This window comes from Hylobates moloch, unplaced genomic scaffold, assembly GCF_009828535.3.
Source record: "Hylobates moloch isolate HMO894 unplaced genomic scaffold, HMol_V3 SCAFFOLD_18, whole genome shotgun sequence".
NCBI classification, from domain to species: Eukaryota; Metazoa; Chordata; class Mammalia; order Primates; family Hylobatidae; genus Hylobates; species Hylobates moloch.
This window is the reverse complement of record NW_026652293.1, coordinates 307,002-333,935: the sequence shown is the minus strand read 5'-3', so window position 1 is coordinate 333,935 and position 26,934 is coordinate 307,002. Positions and strand designations below refer to the sequence as shown.

The window sequence follows — 26,934 nt, the reverse complement described above, 5'->3', positions numbered from 1 at the left end:
TCCCCAGATCTGTAAGGATCTCCTGGGAACTCGCTAAAGGCCTAAGCGCTGGGGGCGTATTCCCCCAGACTCAATTGGCATATTTCCTAGTTGGGATCAGGCACCATTTTTTTTATCTTTAACTTCAGAGTTTGAGACCTTTTACCCTGGACTCTTTCCGGCGGAAAACACAAAAACAAACGTAAGAAAGTGGGCTGAGAGGCCTGGGTTTGGGTCCCAAATTTGCTGCCCACTCGCTGTGAAATCTCTGCAAATTCTCCAGTGAGAGGGTTGGATTCTGCAAGGAAACTTTTCAAGCACTTTCGCATCTGTCCGCTTCGCGTTAGCAGACAGCGCCGTTCCCATCTGACGGAGGGAAAAACCGACCGGGAGAAGGGAGGATCCTGCCCGGGCTAGTGGAGAGGCGGGCAGGGAGCCGGGTTCAGCCCGGCGCTCCTCACGCCCAGTGCACTCCGCCGACCCCCGGGCCCAGCCTCTGTCGCCGCGGCGCCGCCCCGCCGTCCTGCCCGGCTCGGTCGCCCGAGAACGCCGGGTAGCGCGGGGCTCCAGCCGGCCGCCGCCTGTCAAACCCTCCGCTCAGCCCCGGGTCGGGCCCCGCCCACACCCCCAGGGGGGATGCCCCGCCCACGCGCCGCGATTGGCCTGAGCGGGGCGGTCGCGGCCAGCCAGTGGCTGGAGCGGCTGTTGAGCAGACGCGGGCCCGCCCCCGTCCCCCGGGGAACCGCCCCGGAGGACGCGGCTGCGGCGGCTGCGGCGGCTGCGGGGGCTGAGGCGCGAGTGGAGGCGCGCCGAGCCGGGCGCCCAGCGATCTGCAGCTGCCGCTGCGAGGTGAGAGGGGGCGCGGCCCGCGGCCGAGGGAGGGGCGGGTGCGGCGTCCGAGACCCGAGGCTGGCGTCCCGGCGACGCTCGAACCCCGGCAGCTTGGGGATGGCGCAGGGAGCGCGGAGGGGAACGGAGAGTTTGGGCGCCGCTGATGGAAGGGCTGAGGGAGGCTCCGGCGCGGCCCCCGTCGCACGCGCATGTGGCGAGAGCGTGGGACTGTGTGGTTGTGCGCTGCCGAGCGTCTGACCAGCGGCGGTGTGGGTGGCGTGTCCGTCCCCGGGCGTGCCTCGGCGGGTGTGCGGGCGTGTGGCGGCGGCCGCGTGGGCATTGCCCACTGTGCTAGTTTGCGCACGCGACGGGCTCGATTCCTCCGCCGCGCATGGGAATGTGGGTGTCCCGACTGCGCGTGATGGGTTCGCGTCGCGGGATTCAGCGCCCAGCCTGGGGCTCCTGTTTTCCCGGTTCGGGTGGTCGCGGGTGAGTCTCTGGGGGTTTCCCCCGGGCCTTTGGGTTCGGGTCCGCAGCTTCTGCGCGCAGCTCGGCCCCGGAGAGTAGACGAAGCGCGCAGCCCGTGACCCACCCAGAGCCGTCTCCGGGGTTTCGCCCGAGCCCTGCTCTGAGAATCCTCGTTGCCGCCGGCTCCGTGTTCCACTGGGGGACGCGGAACAGGCGCCCTTCCCGCTCCAGGCCTCAGTTTCACCTTTCGTGCAAAGGAGGCTGGTTTCGGTGGAGGCGGATTTGGGTGGTACTTCGCGGTAATGCGCCGCGGCGCGGGGGCCTGGGGTCCTCCCCACACCAGGGAAGGGCGAACCGCTCCTGAGCGAGGGGGCTTTTGCGTGGAATCAGGTGGGTTTGACCTCTGATTGGGCCAGGTGTGGTGGCGCTAACCTATGTTAAAGACGCGGAATCCACCGAAGGGGCAGTGACCTGCTCAAAATCGGCCCCGGGACAAGACGGGGGCCGCTTTCCGCATTCTAACTCGCTGTGCTGTCTCCTCTCCCCAGGAGCCCGGCGCGACCCCCAGCCGTGCGCCCCGCCCCGGCGCCATGCACTGCGAGGTGGCTGAGGCACACTCGGACAAGAGGCCTAAGGAGGCCCCTGGTGCGCCCGGCCCCGGCCGCGGCCCCGCCAGCCTCGGCGCGCACATGGCCTTCAGGGTCACCGTGAGTGGCGGCGGCTGCGGGGACAGGGGCCCGCGGGACCTGCTAGCCCGGCCGCCTGCGCCGCCACCGCGCGCCCACGACCTTCTCCGGCCCCGGAGCCCCCGAGACTACGGTCCATCCAAGGCCGCCGCCGCCGGGAAGGGTGAGTTCGGCCCTGCCAACGTGCCTGGCGGCTCCTGTGGAGATTCCGGCTGCCCGGCGTCGCCACCGCGTGCTCGGGAGAACTTGGTGGAACTTTCTTCGGAGTTCCTCAGTTTCTCTCTTACTGTTTGGGACTAGCTTGTCAGTCTGAAAGTATGCCTGCTTTGCGAAGCATCTAATTTAAACTCAATTAGCCCCGTTTGGGGAAATGTGTTTATAGAAAGCTCTCAGCTTACATAGTTTTGCTTCTGTATGTTTCCGATAGAGCTTGCATAGAAACTTGTCAAAATTTTATTATATGTGAGGGCGAATAGCAACGCATATATTGGTATCTGTTTCTGAGCAGCTCAAGGCATAGTTTGAAGTATTTCAATCTCCTTAACTAACAAAACCCAGAGGCCTTTAGCAAGACCCCTCTCCTTTTGGGACCTCAGTTTCCCCATCTCTCAAGTGAGGACTTAATTAAACCAGATGATTTCTGGATTCCTGATGGAAAATTTCCTGCATCAGCAATCCAGCCTGGTCACATCCTCACTTAAACATGGCTTTTCTGTACTTGGTGCTTCGGCAGCCTAGTCTTGGGTCACAAGCTCCTTGGCAAGTCCCTTCGTCCCCCAGTGAGGCTGGCCACGGGAGGGTGGAGGTCCCAGTATGGCTTATGGGCCCAAAGTCAGAGATGGGGCTGGGATTTCAGGAACATGCTCTTCTCATCACAGTTAATTATTATTGAGTCATTATTTATGAGTTTCATGCTGACAGATAATTAACCAGGAATTGGAGAAATTCTTAAGATGCTGTGTCCTCGTCCTCCCCCTTTTTTTTTCCCTTAGGGGAAACCAAGGCTTTGGGGTTTGACTATATCTGCATTTGGAACCTCTTGGTTCTCATTCCAGATGATTCTCAAGGAAGACAAAAAGTTTGGGTTTTACGGTTATAGGCATCACTTCGTAGCATCAGCCCCACAACTCAGAAGAGGTAGGCAGCCTGCTTTTAGAGCTGAGAGCTCCTTGTGGATCAAAAACACCCAACTCCCTGATTGAGGGATTAGTAAAATGAAATAAACACAAGTAGATTTTTTCTTTTTTGAAGAAAACACTTGACTTTGTAAGAGAGAACTATTTCTCCTTGTTTTAGATGCCAGCCTTTTTCAAGGGATAGCGATAATATTTTAGAAGGACAGATATAGTGGGGAGGGGCGGGAAATGCCTGCTGAGTGTTATTGCTGGAATACACACATATGAGGTCTCTTTTACCAGAGAGGAGCGCTGCGCAACGAGACATGAGTAATGTTTGCTGCCGGGAGCTCCCTGGCTTGCCCCGCTCCATACACAATCCTCCCTTAAATAGATACCCTCCTGCAACGTTCTGTGTTTAAAAAAGTCATGGCTGTCCTCTGAAGAGTGAGTTCTCTGCAGACCTAGCAAACAGCTCTCCCGAACATAATCTTTGTTCCACGCTATGGTAAGACCCTTCATCTGGGGGCTTTGTGTACAATCTTCCTACTTCCATTCCCCCTAACCCCAGTTATTTTTATGCACACCCCCAAACATGTCCAAAATAAAAGATCTTTAAGTCAGGATTCCATTTGGAAAGGGCAACGGAGAATAAAGGGATGGGAGGAAGAGCCTCTTTCTTTGTACCTTAAGCTGGTCTCTCTGGTGAAGCTTTTTTCCAAGAGGTTTCACAACTTTTCTTCATAGCCTCCCAGTGAGGCTGGTGTGGTGGGATGTATCCCACTCATTTGAAGGGTGAGGAAACTGAAGCCTGAAGGTGGGAAAGCGTTTGGTATGTGTAGGGCAGGGGTTAGGGAAGCCACAGCTCTGGCCTCACCTGGCCTAGGGAGAAAGGGAAGGCTCAGGGTCCTGGGCTTGGAGAGGTTTCCCTGCTGGCCTCTGCGTTGCTGTAGGCAAGCTTTTCCTCACAGTGCAGCCACCAAGTGGTCCGAGACAAAACCAGCTTTCCCCCAGTTCTTCGGCGTCCTTAAAAATGCTGCAAGGAAACGGCACCTTCTTGCTGCCCCTACTCCCACCGAAATAGTCCCATACCATGTAACCCTTTGAATATTTGGTGTCTAGCTCCAAGTTCTCAGGCTTATTGGAAACAGACAGAAATACCAATTGAAAAATATGTATTGACTGTGCTGGGAATTGTGAGACCACACCATCTATGATCTGTGGCACTTGGGGGAAGCGATTTCACTCTTCTGAGCCTTTGGTTCCTTCGTTTGTAAATTTACCCTGAGACTTAATTCGCAAGACTGATGAGGTCATTAGTGACAAAGAGTGTGCAAGGGCCACCTCAGTGCCTGGTTATTTTTAGGATTACTACTGTAACGTGTTTCACATTCTCAACCTCTGGGTTTTCATTTGCATGAGAGGTAATGATGCCTGCCTTGCAGGGTAAATAAAACAAGAGTTGTAAGAATGCCTTATAAGCTAAAAAGGTAGAAGGAGGCACTTTTATTAATTCGTGCAGGGTCCATGCAAGGGTCAGTGACACTTGAGATAAAGGGGACAGAGTGAGAAGGAAGAAAGGTTACATTTTTAAAATGCTGAATGTGAAGAGTGCTAACTGTGGTGTGCTAGCCAGGGGAGGCTGAGAGGTGCCAAGCTTCGGGTCTTTTGTGGCCACCGCTGCCCAGTGACCGGAGAAAAGACAGTATGGCTCAGCCTGGGGTCAGGTTTCAGGTGCTGCCACCTGCTTCAGATAGTCCCTAAGCAGAGGAAGAGAGTGGGTTCTTTTTTTTTTTTTTTTTTTTTTTTTTTTTTTTTTTGGAGTTTTTTTCGTCACCCAGGCTGGAGTGCAGTGGCGCGATCTCAGCTCACTGCAAGCTCCGCCTCCCGGGTTCACGCCATTCTCCTGCCTCAGCCTCTCCGAGTAGCTGGGACTACAGGCGCCCGCCACCACGCCCGGCTAATTTTTTTGTATTTTTAGTAGAGACGGGATTTCACCGTGGTCTTGATCTCCTGACCTCGTGATCCGCCCGCCTCGGCCTCCCAAAGTGCTGGGATTACAAGCGTGAGCCACCGCACCCGGCCAAGAGTGGGTTCTTGAATCTAGTAGTTTATCCATAAATGTTTGGGGCCTGTGTATTTGATCTGGAATCGGGAGGCACTGGGATGGTGTGACGTCATGGACTAACATTGTCATCATTTACAATAAGAATCATGATCTGTTTATGGCAGAGTCCCGTTTATCCAGATTCCAAACAGCTGGAAAAGCCAAATTGCCAGATGCTGCATTTTTCTTTCCTATTATTAAACACCCGACACTCTGCTTTTATAAGTCCTGACAAGGAAAGAAGGTAAACATCTGGGCTTCATGCAGGCGGACAGCTTTGTGGTGATGGCCTGATGACGCTTGTTCTCTGTGCACGGTGCTTTACAGTGTTCAGAGTGTGTTCCCACACATCCTCTTGTCTGCCCTCACGCCAGCTGGGCTCTGCCTGCCTTGGGGGCTCTGTGAGGGAGCAGATGTAGAAGTCTGTAAAGTGCTGGGCAGATACTGGCTGTTATTAGTGTGATTCCCATTTTATAGATGCAGATGTTAAGGTTCAGGGATTTGCTCAAAGCTGCAGACAGTAGGTGGCAGTTTCCAAGCTTCCAGCTGCAAATATTTGATTCTGGTTCCACAACTTGTACCTTCTACATGTGTGTGTTGGCGGCCGAGAGCTGGCATTCACACGAAGGCCTTCTGAACGTTCCCAGAGAATTTTAAAATGTCTTTTGCTTTTGGTATTTCTACTGTCTCACATCTTTGGGAACTGGTAACTAGTATCTATGCCATAGTTAGAAAACTTTATAGTTTACCACATGATTCCATTTGTCCAGAGTTGCTGTTCCCACACCAAACCAGATAATGAGGTCACTATTTAATTTACAGTGACTCACTGGGCCCTTCACTGTGTACTGAGACTGGATGCATCCTTGCAATAAAAAGGAGGTTGATCACGACAAATGTGAACCCCGCCGTTATAAAAACAGCCATCATGGCTGTAAATGCCAAAAAGCAGTCAGTCCTGTAACTTGAAAAAAAAAAAAAGGAATTGTAGATTGTGTGCATGGACTCAGGGAGTGGGGGCGGTGGACAGTAAGTCATGCTGTTTTGGTGGTACCACCGGGTCGAATTTCTTCATCTGACTAAGAAGCTCCTGTGATGTTCTGGGGAGGCCTTGGAAAGGCGAGTGCATCCCTAATAGAAAGGTATGAGTGACTTTTAAAGCATTTCCCCCCTCCGGCTCCGGTGGGCAATTTGCTTGCATTTCATCCATTTTAAAGTGCTGGTCCTGCGATCCGGAAATAATCAGATCCAAATTTTTTCAGTGCATGAAGTTTCAAATAAGGGGGAGAAAAACCTGCTGGCCAAATGTCAGGCTCAGTGAGACAAAGAGAAACAAGTATGTGTGTGGGTAAAAAATGAGATAGGAACATGTTGCGTCTACAGTCATAAGAGTTATGTATCCGACAAATCTTTTATAGACATGTAGCGGAAATATAATTCCCAAAGATTCCCTAAGAATCTCAGGCGGCTAGAATTCCTCTTCCCTTTCTGCCTCTCAAGCTTTCTAGAATCTAGGACTTTGTGGGCAAAATGGCAAGGGGACCATCACGTGAGATCATAATTTAATTTAGGCTTATTTGTTTCTGAGTAGTTTACCTGTAGCGTGCTTAGCTGGACTGAGGTCTGCAGAGCTTCAGAGCTGTGGAATCACATCGATAGTCTATGTTGCTCCATCTGTGATTTAAAAATGTAAATTTTTTTATATGCTATGATTTTTCTTCATCCTTCTTTTTCTGAAAAACAAAAAACAAAAAACAAAACGAACCCCATCTCAGAGTTACTCATCTCCCTGCATTTCATTTGCGTGAGAAGCTTAGTGAGCCAGCACACTTATTTTTACAGTGCGTTAAAATCCCATTACAGGCATAAGTGCACAATGAATCACTTGAAAAAATATATTCTTATGTTCTTTGTTCTGAATGTTGCATAATTATCATCATTTTCTTCGGTTTTATTTTGTGGAGTTTGGCCAGCATCCTGGAAGAGGGGAGAAACTAAAGTTTGGGACAGGGTTTTCAATCTGTTTTGGATAGGATTAGGGGAAAAAACAACAAACAAATAAACTTTATTGGGAAGTTGACCAGTGACTATCGCTGAGGATAATTTCCCTTCCTTCTCTCAATTGTCTTGGAAAAGAATTCTCTGTTTTCAACACGATATGGTAGTATTTCAGCAACCTCACCTTACATATACGGTTATATTCAAAGTTAAATTATAATGTGTGGTTTGTTAATTTTTTTTTAATATAGATTTCAGTTGCAATTACTTTGGACCTAGAGAATTGTGTGGCTTCTTTTGGTAGGGGGTAGTTTATTTTTATATTTAAAGAAACAAAGACATTCAGTTCAAGGGGGAGAAGAAATGAAACAAAGTTTGCAGTGGGCTTTGAAAACTTGGACTGCAAAAAGCACAGCTGTAATACCAGGGCCAGGAAAAAAGACCAAACTCCTGAAATATTTGTGCTGTTCGCCTTCACTGTGCTAATGATTCTAACAGTTTAAAAATGGACTTCTTGTTTATCAACAGCTGCTGCCCAAATTAATAGTTTACAACGAAAAAAAAAAAAAAGCTTTCAGCATTGGAAGCAAAGTCCGGGGACTGACAGCTGAGTTACTGAGTAAGGAAAGCAGAAAAGAGGGGGAAAAAGTAGTTTTCTGGCTATTTTGGTCTCCCAAAGCCATATTTGTAAGAAACTGAAAGAAAGCAGAAGGCTGGGCTGGGTAGAGGGTGGAGAGAATACAACCCTAACCCAGTGGTCTCAGAGTTGAAAGTCACTTAAAGCATCTGTTTTCTTCTTTTTCCCTTTTCCCCCTTAAACTCCAAAGGATTATTCCTTCAGTAGGTTTCCGGTGGATCGAGGCAGATTGTGTTAGCATTACGAGCTGTGTTTTTAAAGTTAGCATTTGAGTCAGATGCGCTGAGAAGAGACCTTTAGTCCGTTAACTGAATAACTCATTTCCTGGATGGCCTGAATTTATTTGGTGGTTATGGTTGGGCCTGCCTGGAGCTAACACATGAGCCATTGTGTAGCATCTTTGCAAGTGGGCCATGCCCTGTGCTTTGAGCCTTGTTTTTCCCATCTGTAAAATGGGGAGCAGTTCAGTTGGATGATCCATAGTCCCTGCCTGCTGATACTCCAGGTTTCCACACTAACTGGGCTGGGAAGGTTTGGAAGGATCTGGGGTGTAGGAAGAAGCCACTTTTGTCTCAGACCAGGTTATACTCTCGGCTGCTAAAGATGAACACAGAAGGAATGGGGAAGAGGGAGGTCAACTAACCTTTAGTGAGCAGCTGTTCTGTGCCAGGTGAGATGCTTTAGAGACGTGATCACATTTAATTATGCCCAACAGCCCTAGGAGGAAAGGAGGCACTGTTTTAATTTTAAAGATGGGGGGACTGAGGCTTGGAAAGGCAAAGTGATTTGTCCAAGGTTGTGCATGTAGTAAGCAGCAGAGCCTGGAAGTTGAACCCAGGCCTGTCTGACAGCAGAGCCAGTACTTTGCTCTGAAAATACACCACTCTCCAGGACCAGCTTCTTAAACTCAGGCGGCTGGGAAGGAGAGGATGTGGCTCTAGAGAGCTGCGTGTCCCCCAAGCCCGAAGGAAGGCAGCAGGAGGCTGCAGGGGGCCCAGACAGCCACATCCCAGAGCACCCCTTTCTCAGTCTCAGCCAACAGGCTGAGGTGTGACTTACAGGGGACACTGCCTCCGTAGGGCACCGCTCCTCTCCCCCTGCAGAACTAGGGAAAGGAGAATGTTCCCAGTGACTCAGGATCCTCAGGAATCTGGGGTCTGGAAAAAGACTCTCTGAGGCCATGGAGGGGCCCCTAGGAGGGCCAGTTTCTCAGAAGCAGTGGCAACTCCTGTCCTGACTGGTTATTGAAGGTAGTAGTCCCTGTCTGAGTCTTTCTTGCCACATCGGGAGATGCCTCACCAAGGCCCAGGGCGTAGTCTCCCCTCTGTGGCTTTCAGAGACGTCTGTCGGACGAGAATTCCTCAAGATCCCCACCATGCCTGGTTGCAGAATACGTGCTTCCCCGAGCATGTTGGCTCAGGGATCTATTAAACAATTATTTCTTGTTAAACACTTGGTGGGATGAAGTAGGGCTTGGGAGGGAGAACAGGCTGGGGATCAGAGTGAACTTGAGAGTTTGCTTGTGAGAAATGGGTCTTCTGTGTCAAATGATGAATGAGCTAGATGACCCCCTGTTGAAGGTAAAGGTCACATGGCTGGTTGCATCTGTGGCCTTGCACGTGCGTTCATGAGAATGTGTACGTTCTCAGGGAGTCATACTGAGTCTGAAGATGGACTTGCAGGAGCCGTTCTGGTCCGAGGCGGTTTTGCCTTCCGACGTGCCGCTGTGTCTGAAGGGGAGCGAATGAAGTACGAGGGATGGCCCTGCCTGCCATACACCCCAGCCTGTTCCTATTTGTGTCTTTTTAGCAACCAGATTACTCTTTTAGATGTTACCTTTGTTTTCAAATAACAGGTTTGCTAGAAATCAGGCTTTAGCAAGAAACCAGGGAGTACTATAAACCTGACTTGAAAAATACAGATCCCATTTGCTGTTTTAAGCTCTCCGGAGGGCTGGAGATTGGGTTTATTTTGGAACGCTGCTGGACTATATGAATTACTTCTCAGAGGGTTGGGTATTTAATACCTAGTAGAAGTTTGTGTAAGAGTTGATGATGTATTTTGCCGACTTCCAACCCTGTAAATAAATTACACGTGCCGGCAGAGGCTGCCAGGATCCACTGTGTCAATTGGAGCTTAATTTTTATCCTAAACCACTGAATACTTTTGTCCTAGCGAGCAGAGAAAGTTACGGAGGTTTTTGCTCGTCCGTGGCCCGTTCAAGACGACGGTTTAAAGAGCCCGAGAAGAGGCTTCCGAGGAGTCGCTGATTTTGACACCGTTTTTGGTGGTTAAGTAGCTTCAGCAGTCTCAAGTCCAACCCTCAAGGCAGAGAATGATAATATAATTTTAAGCGTATCGTAAAAATGAAACTCAATCACTTCCACTCCGCAAACCTGTCTCACTCCCCATCTCTCTGGAGAAAACGGCTATAATTGTGTGTTTAATCTCAAGACTGCCTTTGCATTTTATCTTATTTGAGTGCAAAGCCCAGGTAATATCGTGGCATTTCCAGCGCGAAACAAAATAGGGTTTCTAATTTGGAGACACTATTAAATGTTTCATGCTTCACCCAAAACTCAATTCTTTTTTCCTATAATAAGTTTAAATATTAATTCTCTGGAATGCCAGATGCCTAAAGCAAGGCATTTAGTGATCTGCAGTTTCAAGTATCTCGAAGAAGGTTTATGAAACGGGATATTTCACTGGGAGGGATGAGTAGTGTGCTTCAGAGATATCTGAATTCAAGGCATCGTCTTCTGATTTATTTTTTAAAGGGAAAAGGTCATAAAATAAGTTGCTTTATGTGCTGATGGATTAAGTGGCTTAGGCTGAAATAACAGCAGGAACTTTACTGTTTTTCCCCGTTATATTTTAACAATGCTTTTTGGGGGAGGGGGGTGGGTCTTTTTCCCGCCTGCTTGTCTCCTCCCTCCGATCCCCCCCACCCCCCGCCCCAGCCAGATGGCTTTAATTCTAACCAAATCCCACGCTGAGGCCAAATGATTGATCAAACAGTCATTTGTACTTATGGAGCGCTCTTTGTGAGAATATCTCTGTGCTAGGGCTTCTCGCTGGGGCAGGCTCTTCTTTGGGCCTTCAAACGGATGATTTCAAACAGATCGAGCGGCTTGGTGAGGAGGGGTTCGCGGGTGGATGCGGAGCAAAAATCCCAGACCTCAAGTCCTTAGAACTTCTCGCTTAAAACCTCTGTGTTACTTCCCATCCCTGACAGCAGGAGTATCCAAATGTTCTAAATATAAGGACAAAAATCTTTCCACTGTCCACGTGACAGCATCTATACTTTTAGTATCTCTTGAAGCAGGATATACCTAATGAGGGTTAGGTAACTGCTAATTTCAAGAGCTCTTTTAAGTAGATATGTACTTTATCCACCACGACAGCATCTACACACATCTGTAGAGACATCAATTTGTCCTACAGATAGTTCTTGGTACATGCTTTAAAGATCTGTGAAATTACACTTGGCATGTAGATTGACAGCCAGCTGGCCAATGGGAAAAATCTGAGCCCTTTGATCTGGCATTCAAGGCCTTTGTGCCGGGCCAGTTCTATCTCTTGCTGACGTCTGCTTGTGGCAGCAGACTTTTCCTTATGCAGCCTCAGACCTGGAATTTACTCTTTACCTGTCCTTCTTTTCTTATAATCTGTGGGCTTCTTTTTATTCATCTTTGTGCCTCCTTAAATCATTTTTGGAACAAGTGGGAAAATAGATAATATTCAAAGATTCATCTTTGTATTCTTGTGTCCAGCACAAAGTCTGGCACAAAGTTTGTATCTAAGAAGTGTATAGGGTGCTGACTGAGGGCATGGGTGTGGAACCAGGCCACTAGGTTTGAATCCTGGCTCTGTGTACAAGTTAGGGAGCTTTTTGGGTCTCAATTTTCTTATCTGTGACATGAGGATGATAATAGTAATGATCTCCAAAGGCTGTTGTGAGGGTGGAATGTGTTAACACATGTATAAGTGCTTAAAAAACAGACTGGCACGTGGTAAATGCTCAATTAATCTTGGGATTATAATAATTATTATTGTTAGGACTACCATGTAAATGGTAAACAGAACCTCTAGGAAGGGCTTTCCCTCCCTTCCATTCCACCAGATTGACCCTACTGATTCTTTGAGACCCAGCTCAAATGCCACCTCTTCTTCGAAGTCTTCCCTTTCTTATTACCCTTCCTTTTGCCATAGCCCTGCTCATACTCTGTGGCAATTTCCTATTTACTTATGCGTCCTTGAAGACGGGCAGAGTGTCATTATCCTTGAACCCCGTATGGCCAGCACAGGGCTGGCTCCAAGTGAGTGTCCAGGAAGTTTGGGAATGAAGTGCAGCCCAGTCTCAAGGAGCCTGTAGCTTGTAAAGGAGGAGCTGTGTTTGATGTTCTTGTTTTTCCTGCAAGGTTGAACATATGGTAAGCTCTCAACACATGTGAGATGCCAGTAAATTCTTTTTTTCCTTGCCCTGTCTTATGGTGCTGAGATGCCAGTAAATCCTACATGAGTTCTCACATGCAGATACCATCATGTTCTCTTTCCAACACTGTCTTGAGGCTCTTCAAAATAAGGTCTTCCCCTTGACTGCTAGTGACCCTGGGGGAGTCTCCTCACCCAGCTGGGCCTCCCTCTCCCCTCCCTCTGGGAAGGATTGGCTTCAGGGCTTGCAGGCTCTTTGGTTGCAAGCCTTTGGAGCTGCCAGGCCAGGGGCCAGGTGGAGGAGCTTGGGGCCTGATGACTGTCCTTCAGTGACTGGCCATTGGCCCCTTGGCCAGGATTGGTGCTTTTTGTCACATGCTCATCCTCCCTTTTACACAAAGACCCAATTTCTGTGACATGCGTCTCATCTTGTGGCTTAAAGAGCAGCTACGAGTGGTTGCTACACGTCTCACCCAGATTTCTCTAAGATGAAGAGGAACCTTAGACCAAATGTTGGAATTGAGAGCTGGGAGCCAGAGGATGGTAGCTCTTGGTGACCCTGCTGGGGTGGTGATTGGTGTCCACACCCAAGATCTCCACTCCAGGACAGGCTTAGAGCCCCTGGGGGATGTATTGGTCTCATGGCCCTTCTCTGGGCACCATTTTGGGCTTTGTAAACTGTAAAGCTTTCCAGAAATCATATTATTCATTCCTGCCCCCCTTGGGTAGATGGGAAGACTAAGGTTCAGAGAGGCCGTGTTACTGATGCAAAGGCGGCCACATGGCTTTTAGAGTCAGAGCTGAGTTTGGATCCTGACTGCATCACCTGCCAGGCCTTAGGCAAGTTCGTTGAACTCTGAGCCTCAGTCTTCCTCGTTTGAGAAGTGGAGATAGTTCCTGTCTCATGGGTTCCTAGGGGGATTAAGAGGAGTGTCTGTAGAACACATAGCTCAGGGGCTAGTGCACAGCAGGTGTGTCCCAGAGGTGAGCTGTGGTTGTTGGTCTTTGTGAGTGGAGAGCTGGGCTAGGTCCCAGGCCCGACTCTGTCTGATGTTGTTTCTTCTCTGCACTGTAGTACTTTATTCCCAGACTCTGCTTTTTAATTCTTTTTTGGTGTAATTACAAGAATAAGGACTTTGGGGTCACACTGAGGCTTGAGCTGCAGAGATGGAGGACGCAGGTGTGGCTGGTGGGCATGGTGGTTTCCCCTAGGGCTGGGGGAGGTTGGGGAGGGAGGAGGGTGTGGGCTGCCTCAGTGCATCTCTCTGGCAGGTCCTGGCCCTGGGCCAGTCCAAGATGGTTGCTCAGCCTGTGGTGTCCAGTGGGATGAGGCCGTCTGTGGAGTGGGTCTGGAGGCACCCCCACCTCTTCCCTGGTTTATTGGGCTGGGAGTTGCTGTCAGACTCCAATATCCAGAGGAATTACCTTGATTCTTCCTCTTAAAACCGAAGATGCCAGGACTACCCTGTTCCCCGCGTCCCCATGCCTGCCTGGCCCTGCAGTAATGTAGTGGCTTCCATCTGTTGAGTCCTGCTGTGAGTAGACGTCCCATGAGGCCATTTAATTCTTTCCACATTCACTCCTTGCGCAGTGAGTATTAACATCCTTATTTTGCGGATGAGAAAGCTGAGGCCCGGAGAAGCTAAATGATGTGCCCAGAGTTCTAGAGCTGGTGGGTGTTAACTGCTGGCCCACCCGCCCCTTCTCCACACCTTGCCACCTATTGGACCTTCCATCAAGGCCTTGGGTCCAATGTTACCCACTCATCACAGTCAAAAAACTTCCTCCTCCAGCCAGAATTAACCTGTCCCTCCTTCGTTGTCTGACTGCTGTTTGTCATTTGTCTCTCATGGAAGAGTCAGGTGTTCCAGATGCTTGCGTTCATTTTTCCCTTCCCCATGAAACTGTGGGCTTCCTGGAAGCAGGATACGTCATGAACGCATCTCTGACTTGCTGATAGAGGACAGGGCAAAGAATAGAAAGAACACAGGACCCTGGCAGGATGAATCTGCCCCTCTCCAGTCAAGGCGGGGCTTCTCGGGAAGTTCTCGAAGCAGATTTTCAGTACAGCAACTCAGAGTGGCTCTCAATTTTTGAGCCTCGGTCTCCCATTTTAAAATGGGGGAATGACCCCTGGCTGGCCAATTGTTAGGGGCAGATGGGATGAAGTATGTAGAATTAGCCTGAAAACTGGAATGGCTATACCTGTGTTTGGTTAGTGGTTGGTTGGTTCATCCATATTTATCGGATGCCCGCTGTGCTCCCAGTGTTGGGTTCTGCCCTAGAACACCATGGAGAACCAACAGATGGAGCCCTTGCCTCCTCGGAGCTTGCAGCCTGGAGGGTGGGTGTTTGCAGATTCCCCCTTCAGGCTGGCCGGGTTTCCAGGCCTCTGTGTGGCATCAGCACCTTATCATTTGCTGTCTGTCCTAGGCAGACTCCAGTTCTCCAGCCAGTCTCAGCCTTATGACCTCAGACAATCTCACCCAGCCTTGGTCTGCTGAGTTATAGAATGGAAATAGGTGCTCACTCCCCTGGCCAGGGTAGCATGAGAATCAGTGAGGTAGGGTGGAAAAGGGCTCTCTAGGTGGCTAACAATTGGGAACTCAGAGGACAGGTCAGAACTTGAGTTTGCAGACCAGCCCTCTACAGGACACTGGTGGACAGAGTGTTAAATCCTGGGCTCGAGGACTGCTTTGGGCAGCCCTTTTCTTGTACCTGTTGCCAATTCTGGTGGCTTAAGCTTTCTTCTTGGAGTGAATACCGACTCATTGTCTCAGGCAATACAGGCCAACAGCTTTCCTCTTTCAGCAAGTCTGCAGGGTGTCTCCTGTCCCAGCCTCATACCTCTCCCTCCCCACTCTTCCCATTCCCACTCTCTCCATGGCTCTGGCTGCTATGCACTCAGAATACTGAAGAGCTATTTGCTGGGGTGGGGTGGAGAAAACTAAATTCCCATTGCTTGATGTTGGCTGAGCAGGTGGCACTGTTGGGGACTCGCCTCCTATTCCTCTTCCTCCTCATTTTTTTTCATTATCCTACAGTGATCAATTGAGCACTGTTAGGCACTGGACCAATCATCTTTTTAAAAATGAATCATCTTAACAGCCATGCACCTGTAGTCCCAGCTACTGGTGAGGCTGAGACAGGAGGATTGCTTGAAGCCAGGAGTTCAAGACCAGCTGGGGTAACATAGTGATACTCTGTCTCTACTTTTAAAATTTAAAAATTAGCTGGGTTGGTGGTGTGCACCTGTAGTCTCAGCTACTAGGGAGGCTGAGGGGGAGGATCACTTGAGCCCGGGAGTTCAAGGATGCAGTGAACTGTAATCAAGCCACTGTATTCCAGCCTGGGTGACAGAGCAAGAACCTATCTCTCAAAATAAAATAAAAGATCATCTTGTTTAATCTTAAAACTACCTTGTGATGTTTGCTTTTCCACAAGAACGCTATGGCTATTTAGATGAATTACAATTAAATAAAATTAAAAATTTAGTTTCCCAGTCATACTAGCTACATTTGAAGCGCTCAGTAGACACATGGCTAGCTAGTAGCTACCATATTGGAAAGTGCAAATATAGAGCATTTCCTCTGTCACAGAAAGTTCTGTTGGACAGCGTTAGTCTAAAATATCATTCTTTAATGTATTCATTTGTTCCTCACCTGTTTCCTGACACTCTTGTCACATGCTAAAGTCTCTAGCATCCTTGGCTTCTACCTTGGAGAGCATCCAGTTGAGAGGGTGGGCAGATGGCCATAGAAGCGTTGAGATGGGGCTGGCATGCTGGCTACCAGGCCTGCCTCCTGTTGGAGATACATGGGTGAGTCCTAGGATCTGTCCTATTCTCAGAGTGTTCATAAGACAGCACTGACAAGAGAGATCGGGGCAGTCTTCCATGAGAGGTGGCATTTGAGTGGCCGGACCTGGTGGGTGGCTTCTGCTGGTTCCTTAGTGGGAAGCCCAGAGCCAGCTCATCCCTGGAACTGGAAAACATGCTGACAGTGCCCTGAGCAGCAGCTTAAACAGGAATGGCAGAATATTGATTTATTCTTGTAGGTTCCTGAATTTTAGCAAATTACTTAGTTTTTACTCCTAGTCCTTCTCTGGGAAGTAGCTGACCCTTTAAAGGTAATTTAATTTAATATTCTTTATTTTTTCCCACTCATGTAAGTACTATGTACTTACTGTAGAAGCTTTGGAAACTATAGAAACATGGAAAGATGGAAATGATACTTGCTCAGAATCTCACCCCCAGTAGTGACTACTGTTTACATTTTGGTAGGTTTCTTTTCAGTCTTTTTTCTATGCTTGTCTGTGTATTAATATAGTTTCATATCATTGAGATCATTCTGAATATAGTCTTATTACTTACATTTAAATTTAAGGCCAGGCATGGTGGCTCACCCCTGTAATCCCAGCACTTTGGGAGGCCAAGGCAGACGGATCACCTGAGGTCAGGAGTTCGAGACCAGCCTGGTCAACATGTGAACACTGTCTCTACCAAAAATACAAAAATTAGATGGGCATAGTGGCACACACCTGTAATCCCAGCTACTCGGGAGGCTGAGGCAGGAGAATCGCTTGAAGAACATGGGAGGTGGAGGTTGCAGTGAGCTGAGATCAAGCCGCTGCACTCCAGCCTGGGTCAAAAAAAAAAAAAAAAAATAATAATAATAATAAACTTAACATTGAACATAATAAACCTTTTCTATGTTATTAACATTCTTTGTAAAGATTCAGAAATTTTTTTTTTTTTTTGAGACAGGTTTTGTCACCAGTGAGGTTCGGTCATGAGCCTGACCCGTTCAAGTTCCCCTTCCCCGATGTCTATATGAGTAGAGGTGGGGTTTCCAGGCTGGTCTTGAACTCCTGACCTCAGGTGATCCACCCCCCTCGGCCTCCCAAGGTGCTGGGATTACAGGTGTGAGCCATTGCACCTGGCCTACTCTTTTTTTTTTTTTGAGACGGGGTCTCACTGTTGCCCAGGGTGGAGTGCAGTGGCCCAATCACAGCTCACTGTAGCCTCCACCTCCCCAGGCTCAGGTGATTTCCCGCCTCAGCCTTCCAGTAGCTGGGAATGCAGGCACACGCCACCACGCCTGGCTAATTTTTTTGTAGAAACAGGGTTTTACCATGTTGCCAAGGCTGGTCTTGAATTCCTGGGTTCAAGCAATACTCCCACCTTGGCTTCCCAAAGTGTTGGGATTATAGGAGTGAGGCACCACACCTGGCCTGCATATTATGTTTTATTAAATTTGTTGAAGTATTTTGAATAGATGATACATTAAAATGGTCCAAAATTTGGAAGTCCCAAAAAGGGTCTTTAGGGAGAGACTTCCTCTTCTCTCTTTTGTCTGGCCTCTCAGAGAAGGTTTATGTGAATATAAACAAATGTGTATGTATATTACTTGCACGTGCTTAATAGTTCAGAATTTTCAGCTTTCCCCCAGTAAAGCTAAAGCTGCAGTGAATATCTTTATGTAGTGATCTTCATTTGCGTTTCTGATTATTTTTGTAGGGTAGATTCCCAGAAGTGGAAATTACTAGGCTACAGGGTAGTAACATTTAACACATATTACCACATAGCTGTTTGGGAAGGGTACACTGATTTTCACAACTGCAGGCATTGCTGTCTCACGGAACTGTATCTTTACCAGTGTTTCAACATTTTCCTAATTTGAAGATGGAATTGACATCTGGTTTCATTATATGTTTGTTTGATTATTAGTATAGTCAAACAGGTATTGTGTGTTGCTTCAGAGTTCTTATCTCCTCTTTTGCAAACTGATGTTTATGTTGGGCATCTGAATATTTTACTTATAAAATTTAAGAATTGGCTTTTTTTTTTTTTTTTTTTGAGATGGAGTCTCGCTCTGTCGCCCAGGCTGGAGTGCAGTGGCGTGATCTCGGCTCACTGCAAGCTCCGCCTCCCGGGTTCACGCCATTCTCCTGCCTCAGCCTCCCGAGTAGCTGGGACTACAGGCGCCCGCCACCACGCCCGGCTAATTTTTTTGTATTTTTAGTAGAGACGGGGTTTCACCGTGGTCTCGATCTCCTGACCTCGTGATCCGCCCACCTCGGCCTCCCAAAGTGCTGGGATTACAAGCATGAGCCACCGCGCCCGGCCAAGAATTGGCATTTTTAAAGTGCTGTCATTAAGGATGTTAATACCTTTGTTCATCATATTTGTTACTAATATTTTTATGAGTCTGCTGTCTTAATAAGCTTTTTATGATTTTGAAATAAAAAATGGAATTTTATGTCATATTTCCAAGATTTTCTTTTGTCTTTTCCTTCATTGCTTTCTTTTTGTCGTTCACCACGTCCCATCGTTTGTTGTTATTACTATTTGTGGGAGCTTGTTTTCTTAACATTCTAAAAATAAACTTTTATTTTTAGCAAAATAATGCCAAACATAGTTTTTAAAATCACCTAATAAAATAAGGCTTTAGAGAGAGCCCCTCCTCCACTGTGGCACTCCGGAGAGGCAGCTGCCTTCGGCCAGGGCTGCTGTGGTGCCCACCTCCAGGGGGCACCAGGTGTGTGGACCTGGGTAGCACAACAGCCCTGCCTTCAACTCAGTCATTTTTTTTTTTTTTTTGGCATTTTCTTTTGTACATCTCAGTTACAAAAATAAAAACAGTGGAAGGTAAACTTTATGTGGCGTTTACGGTCCAGGCTTGCTTCAGGTGCCTTACAAATATAATTCCTTTCCTTTTCCCAGCAGCCCTAGGAAGGAGTTACTGTTACTCTCCCTGATTTGCAGATAAAGAAATAAATGTAGAGGAGGAAAGGAACTAGTCCAGGGTTACACAGCTGGTGAGTGGTGGAGCCGGGATTAGGCCACCCTAAATAAGATTTCTGCTCCTGTTCCTGGATCAAGTATACTTACTGTCTACTGGCTTCCTATTATGATAGATGAGGATTTAGTTCTCTTTTTTTTTCTTTCATTCAATAAATGATTTTTATTTATTTTATAAAAAATTTATAAATAAAAATGTATTTTATAAAAAAGTGATTTTTGTGTTTTCCTTTTAGTCATTTAATATATTTTTACTGAGTACTTACTGTGTGCCAGAAACTTTTTTTTTTTTTGAGATGGGGTCTTGTTCTGTCACCCAGGCTGGAGTGCAATGGCATGATATCGGCTCACTGCAGCCTGGACCTTCCGGGCTCAAGTGATCCTCCCACCTCAGCCTCTAGAGTAGCTGGGACTATAGACTTAGGCTACCATGCCCAGATAATGTTGTATGTTTTGTAGCAGTGGAGTTTCACTGTGTTGTCCAGGCTCAGAAACTAGTTTCTTTCTTTTTTAAAATTGATACATAATAGTTGTACATATTTTTGGAGCATGTGTGGTGTTTTGATACATGCATACAATGTGTAGTGATTGAATTGGGGCAACTGGGACATCTATCACCCCAAACATTCACCCTTTTTTATGTTGGGAACATTCTAGTTCCTCTCCTCCAGCTATTTTGTACTATAGTCACCTTACTGTACTACGAAATGCTAGATCTTATTCTTCTGCCTATTTTTGTACCCATTAACCAACTTCTCTTCTTTTTTTCCTCCCCTCAGCCTTTCTAGCCTCTGGTAACTGCCATTCTACCCTCTACCTCCATGAGAACAATGTTTTTAGCTCTCACGTATGAGTATGAGGAACATACGATATTTTTCTTTCTGTGTCTGGCTTGTTTGACTTAACACAACGACCTCTAGTTCCATCCATGTTGATGCAGTTGACAGGATTTCATTCTTCTTAGTGGCTGAATAATATTCTATAGTGTATTTATACCACATTTTCTCTATCCATTTGTCTATTGATGGACACTTAGGTTGATTCCTTCTTGGCTATTGGGAATAGTGCTATAATAAACATGGTGATGGTATCCTTTTACTATTATTATTGTTTTTGATACAGAGTCTTGCTCTGTTGCCCAGGCTGGAGTGCAGTGGCATGATCTTGGCTCATCGCAACCTCTGGTTCCTGGATTCAAGCAATTCTCCTGCCTCAGACTCCTGCGTAGCTGGGATTACAGGCAGGTGCCACCATGCCCGGCTAATTTTTGTATTTTTAGTAGAGATGGGGTTTCACCATGTTGTCCAGGCTAGTCTCGAACTCTTGACCTCGGGTGATCCACCTGCCCCAGCCTCCCAAAGTGCTGGGATTACAGGCGTGAGCCAAGGTGCCTGGTCTCAGATATCCCTTTGATATACTGATTTCCTTTCTTTTGGATGTATGCACAGCAGTGGGATTGCTGGATCATAGGGTAGCTCTAATTTTAATTTTTCGAGGAATCTTTATACTGTTTTCCATAATGTCTGTCCTACATTCCCACCAACAGTGTCTGAGCATCCCCCTTTCTCCACAGAGGGTTTAGTTTTCTTCAACTCCCACTCCACCCCCATCTTACTCACTTGCACTACCCCTTCCTCCTTCCTCCTGCCCCAGTTGCATCACAATTCTTTGGGTAAAGCGATGCACCACTAGGACTACGTGTAATGGGGTTTTAATGTAGGCATTGTGGGTCTGGCTGAGTCCTAAGACACTGGATCTTAACAGTAGGCATTGGCCACTACATTCCAAAGCAGGACTTTAGGTGTGTAAACTCTGATTTTGAGATCCTTACCTGGCATACGCTTTGAGGATATGAAAGGGTTGAGGTGGAAGAACCCACAGAGAGGATTTCTTCAGAGAGAATTGTTGAGAAGCTGACGTTTTCTTCCCCCCATGACAGGTGGGCAGAGAGGGAACGCTTTTTCCTTACCTCAACTTAAGAGAGAAGGGCTCTAAGAGGATCACTCAGAGAAGTGGGCACAGCCCTGGAAGCCGAGCAGTGAGTGCATTTGATCCATGCCTGGAAATACGGAACACGAAAGACTGTGGTTGGAGCCCCTGCTTCGTGGCAGAATGAGGAGAGGTGGCTGCATTGTTTCTGCCAACGATGGGGCACAGGCTGTGTTCAAAGCACCCGGGCAGTGGTCATTTTCAAGCTGATCCTGCCCAAGAGAGCTTCTTGCCAGGTAGAGGTGAGAGGCTGGAAGTGTCCCACGGGATGCATGAGGGTGCCTGCCAACCAGGGGAGCTCCCTAGGACCCCACAGAAGAGGCCCAGGGTAACACGGTGGGCACTAAGCATCCAAGTCCAAAGAGCTCCAGTGGACAGAGTCAGGGGTCTGAGACACTGAGCTTGGCAGGCCCGAGGGGAGGGGAGAAGTTTGATCATACATAAAAGTCAGACTCGAGATTATTAATCTGGACAGGACATCTTAATCACTAAGATGAGACTGCTCTTGGGACTAAAAAGTCTTGGCAATTGTTTATGATCTGGGAATGATCCGCAGAGTTAAGGGAACTTCCAGACTTCCACAGGCTTTCTAGGAGTAGGGGGTGGGGATGGGGAACAAGTCTGCAGATGGGAGTTTTAGGACAGTAGCAGTGGTCTGGGCTGGGGATGGTAAAGCTCTTTCTGTAGCACCCTCTGGAGTCTACTTTTTCAGCATGGTGGTTATGTTTGGAACAGGTTGTCAAATCAAGTCATCATCAGAACTCTTCCTTTCTAGTACAACTTTTTATTTTCCTGAGATTACATATGACCTCTTTTTTCATTTGCTTAGTTTTGTATTTTATGTATTATATGGGGCTGTTACCATTCCCCCCCTTGCCACCATACTCCATCAGTCTGTCAAATTCCTGTGAATCATACTTTCCTGAATGTCCAAATGAATCAAGTTCCCTCAGTTCCATCTGTCCAGCACTGCAGACTGGTTTAGAGGGGTGCATCCACACCCTGCTGACCTCCCAAGGCTTCTCTTCAAAACTCTCCTGTGCCCCCTGGGTGCTGGTTTACTGTATATCACAAACTGACTGATTTAGGCAGAGAAGAGATTTTATTAAAACGATGCTGAGTGGCTCTCAGAATTTTCTATAAGACTAGAGAACCAGGCTTGCCAAGCTGCACAGCCAAGAACCTTATCCCAAATCCCACCACAGGGCTGTCCAGTGAAAATGCCGCTGGGCCCCGGTGCACAGCTTGCATTGCTGCTACAGTGGGGGCTGTAGCTGACTTTTCTGTTGTCACCTGTTCCAGAGTGGACCTGAGCTATCTCTCTGGAATCACGGTCTGGGGTGGATGCTTTGCATGGGCAGAGCCTAGGTCATGTGCCTGTACCTTGGCTGCATGGGAGGCTTGGAAAGCAAGTTTTTTTTTTAACTTAAATTTTTGTTGAGCACCTGCTGTGAGTTAGGCACTCTTCTAGATGCTGGGAAGATAAGCAAATAGGCAAAAATGTCTGCACTCACGAAGCTTAAACATTCGAGACGGGGGAAGACACAGCAATCAAGTAAACAAGTTAAATATAAAGTTTACCAGATGATGGCACAGGCTATGCAGACTGTGGAGCGAAAGCAGTGAAGGGAGATGGAGGCCTGCTGGGCTACAGTGCAGTCAGGATAGGGTGGCATTTAAGCAGAGACAGAGGATCTGCAGGATCTGACATTTTCAGTGAGTGTGTGTGTGTATTGGGTGAAGTGGGGGTTTTGCCTTATAAGGTGAGTAATTTTCCCAGTAGAAGAAGTGTGTTCAGATGCTGGGCACCCCCCAAAAAGGCAGATGTCCTTTGCATTGTATTTTCCTTTTTCTTGGTTTAGCCCCATAATTTTCTGGAGTGTATCCTGCAATGGCTTGGTGAGAAAGGTGAGTAGATATGTGTGTCTGAAGGTGTTTCATTGCTGATGGATAGTGTGACTGGGAAATTTTAATAAGAGCGAACCTTTAAATGTTTACCATGTGCCAGGCACTGTCCTCACTGCTTTACGTGGATTAATTCATCCTCACATCAGAGAGGTGATAGAGGTTATTATTATGCCCATTTTATTGATGAAGAAACTGAGACCCAGTGACGTAAGTACCTTGGCCGTGATCACAGCTCATAAGTGGCAGGTCTAGGATTTGAACTTGGGCCATCTGGCGTCAGGACGGATCCTGTTAAGAATTTTGAAGAGATAATTCAATTGTCTTCCAGCTTCCCACATTGCTGTTGAAAGTCCAATGCCATGATGATTTCTGATACTTGGTCTAGACTCTGCATTTCCCCCACTCTACCCCGTCAATTTTTCTAGATGGTTTATGAATTTTCTGTCTATCTCTCGTGTTCTGAAATTTTCTGTTGATGTGGGGTTTTTCCCATTCATTGGGCTAGATACTTGGTGGGCCCACCGTTTCTGGAGACTCATGACCTTCAGTTCTAGACAGAGTATTAGTTCTTTGACATTTTTTTCATATAAATTCTCTACTGCTGGTTTCTAGAAATCCCCCTAGTTGCCTGTTTGGCTTTCTGTATTGATCTTCTACATTTCTTATGTTTTTATAATACCTAGCTCTTTGTCTTTTTGATCTGTTTTCAGAGGTTTTCTTTGACTCTTTTTCCCATTTTCTTTTTTTTTTTAGTTATTTTTAGGTTGCAAAAGCACTTTCAGGCATTGTGCCTCCATTTATGGATGCAATATCTTATCATACCTCTCTGAGGAGATTTTTAGGATTTTAAACCATCTTTTTCCTTATTCTCTGTGTTCCTGTTTTCCATTCATTTCATTTTGGTTCCACTTGTTGATTGTTGTTATTCCTTTCAGGTTGAGGGTTTTCCTCACATGCCGATGATGACTCTGGCTGTACGAGGATGTCAGATCTACTGACCTTCCCCTTTGCCTGACTGGTCACCTGCTTGTCCTCACTTCCTTCCTTGCCTAGCTTAGTGTTCATTATAATTACACCTCCCCAACACCTTCAACCCTCTGCCTCCCTCTCCCCCTGTTGTTCTCACTGTTGGGCCCCTACCCTAGTTAAGATCGAACCACCTGTAGCTGTCTGTCAAACTGTGCTAGAGGAGACCCTGAAAGAGCCCGTCTGTATCTGGGAGTTGAGAGCTCTGGCGAGTACTCTCCAAGCCTTGCCTCCCCCTCCTCTGTGGGAGCTGGCAATGCCTCTCCTCTATCAACAGCCAAAGCATCCCAGGGCTTTGCATCCACCCTCCCTCTTCCTCGGAGACTGTACTTCTGCAGTGACCTCCCCTGCAGTGCGACTCTCGCATCTCCAGGGGTCACTCCTATTGGCATACAACTGTGCTTCAGGACCTGCCAGCTCAAAAAGCAAAGCCACCATGCCTTCCTGTGTCTCATCCCCCTCCTGCCACCGCCCCATTCTCCACTTCTGTTTGCAGCCTTTCTTTCCTCACTTCCCATTCTCTGTCCTCCTCTGTCCACCGACTGCTCTTGCCAGGTCCTCCACGGCCTCCATGGGGCCAGATTTGGTCACCGTCTGCCTCCATCTCACTCGTCCTCTCAGTAACATTAGGCACAGTGACCATTCCAGGGAGCCGTCTTCCTGCACTGGCGGCTCCTTCTCGCCGCCCCCTGCTGGCGTCCCCACCTCAGTCCTGAACCTGTGCACACTGCCTGGTCTGAGTGGTTGCAGGAGTCTCCTCATTGGTCTCCCAGCTGCCACCCTTGCCTCTCTGTGTTCTGTACCCAGCAGCTGGCGTAAATGCAATTTAAGATGTCAGTCATTCGACAGCGTTACTGTTGAAAGCCCTCTGTTCGCCCGCCCTGGCCTCCAAGGCCGATGCAGTGTCCCTGCTTGTACTCCACATGACCCTGCCTCTCTTGCCACACTTGGACCATGCTGACCTTGCGCTAAGGCCTTTGCATGGCCCACTCCCTCCGCCTGGTATGCTTTTCCAGCTCACCTGCCCATGGTGGACTCTGGACTTTTATGCTTACATATCACCTCCCAGAAGGGCCTTCTCTGATCACCCAGTTTCTTTGTGTTATTTTACTCAAGAATGAAGACTTGGCCAGGCACAGGGCTCACACCTGTAATCCCACCATTGTTGGGGGCTGAGGTAGGCAGATGGCTTGAGCCCAGGAGTTCAAGACTAGCCCAGGTAACATAGTGAGACCTTGTTGCTACAAAAAATAAAAAAAATTAAGTGGGCCTGGGGGCATGCACCTGTAGTCTCAAATACTTGGGAGGCTGAGGCAGGAGGATTGCTTGAGCCTGGGAGGTCAAGGCTGAAGTGAGGCATGATTGTGCCATTGCACTCCAGAGTGAGACTCTGTCTCAAGTAAATACATACATAAATAAATAAAAATAAATTTAAGAAAAGAGTGAAGACTTGAGTTTAAGAAGGAGAAGTCCATGGGAAGCAGGACCTTGCCAGAGCCTAAAGCAGTGCTTGCTGCACAGTGGGCCCTGACTCCAAGTGGGTGCCACATCCTTTGCTGCGCCTGTCCATCTCAGTGATGGTCACACTGGGTGTCCATCTCCCCAGGGAGCAGAGCCACACTTAATTCATCTCATCTCAGTACAGGGCCTGGCACAGCCCCTAAAGAGGCTTGGCCACTATTTGTAGGAAAAAATGCACTTCTTGTTAATCTCATGTGAGCCCTAGTTTTGATGCTGCCCGCAGCTGGTACAGCTGGTACCAGGCGGGCTATTTTTGTAAGATCTCTCAGTTTTCTCTTCTGTGAAATGGGGTTGATAATCCATGTCCCAGCTCCTGGTGAGGCTCAGATGAGATACTGGGTAGAAAGATACTTTTATTTTTTAATACAAAACTCCAATAAAAGGGTATTTGCATAACTCATTCTGCAGTTGAAATGCAGTGACCATTTATGGAGCACCCCTGTGCTATAATCAGGTGCTGTTCTCATGTTTATGTAGCTCATTTAATCTTTTCAACACTCTTGTGAGGCTTCCGGTAATTTTGCAGCTGAAGGAGCTGAGACTCAGAAGATGAATGACTTGCTGGTGATTCTTGGAGCTTGTGGTTCCTCTGATTTCTTAGGCTCAGCCCCGTCTCCTGCTAACTTTGGACCTTGTTTGTCTTTCTAACAACAAAACCCCAAATTGCTGTTTCTGGTTTCTTTCTTATCTTTCTTCACTTAGTAACTTTGCGGAGAAGGGGGAGGTTGGAGAAAGTGGAGGGAAATGGGGAAAAGGTGTTAGAAATTGCCCTGTCCAGCCACACACCCTAAAGCTGGGGCACAGGTGAGGCCCTCGGGGGCCAGGGTGTCCTTCTGTGGGAGTCTGTCTACACCCTCTGGATTAGCTAATGGCTTTCAGGGCTAGTTAGCTACCATCTTAGGAGCTATCTCCAACCCTGTTTTAAAAGGTCTTTCCTCCTTTATCTCTTTCCTTTACTTCTCTCTTGCTCTCTGGTGTGCCTCTGTCACTCTCTTTTTTTGAGGTAGGGTCTTGCTCTATCACCCAGGCTGGAGTTGCAGTGGTGTAATCACAGCTCACTGCAGCCTCAACCTCCTGGGCTCAAGCGATCCTTCCGCCTCAGCCTCCTGAATAGCTGGGAGTATAGGTGTGCGCCAGTAAGTCCAGCTAGTTATTTTTTAAAAAAATTTTTGGCAGAGATGGGGTCTCACCGTTTTGCCCAGGGTGGTCTTGAAAAGGTGGGGTCTCACCATGTTGCCCAGGCTGGTCTTGAAGAGACGAGGTCTCACCGTTTTGCCCAGGCTGGTCTTGAAAAGGTGGGGTCTCACCATGTTGCCCAGGCTGGTCTTGAAAAGGTGGGGTCTCACCATGTTGCCCAGGCTGGTCTTGAAGAGACGAGGTCTTACCATGTTGCCCAGGCTGGTCTTGAAGTCCTGGCATGTCTCTGTCTCCAT

The 26,934-nt window shown here is 47.8% G+C and overlaps 1 protein-coding gene across 1 annotated transcript in view; it reads left to right on the top strand.

Moving 5' to 3' along the window:
• Positions 1-1,211: 1,211 nt before the first annotated feature.
• The window catches only part of GLIS1 (GLIS family zinc finger 1), a 236,996-nt gene continuing 211,273 nt past the window's right edge, over positions 1,212-26,934 (top strand). The window contains exons 1-2 of the mRNA XM_032137210.2: positions 1,212-1,299; positions 1,827-2,127. Coding sequence (XP_031993101.1) covers positions 1,869-2,127 — 259 coding nt within the window. The 5' untranslated portion in view covers positions 1,212-1,299; positions 1,827-1,868. The remainder of the gene's footprint in view (positions 1,300-1,826; positions 2,128-26,934) is intronic.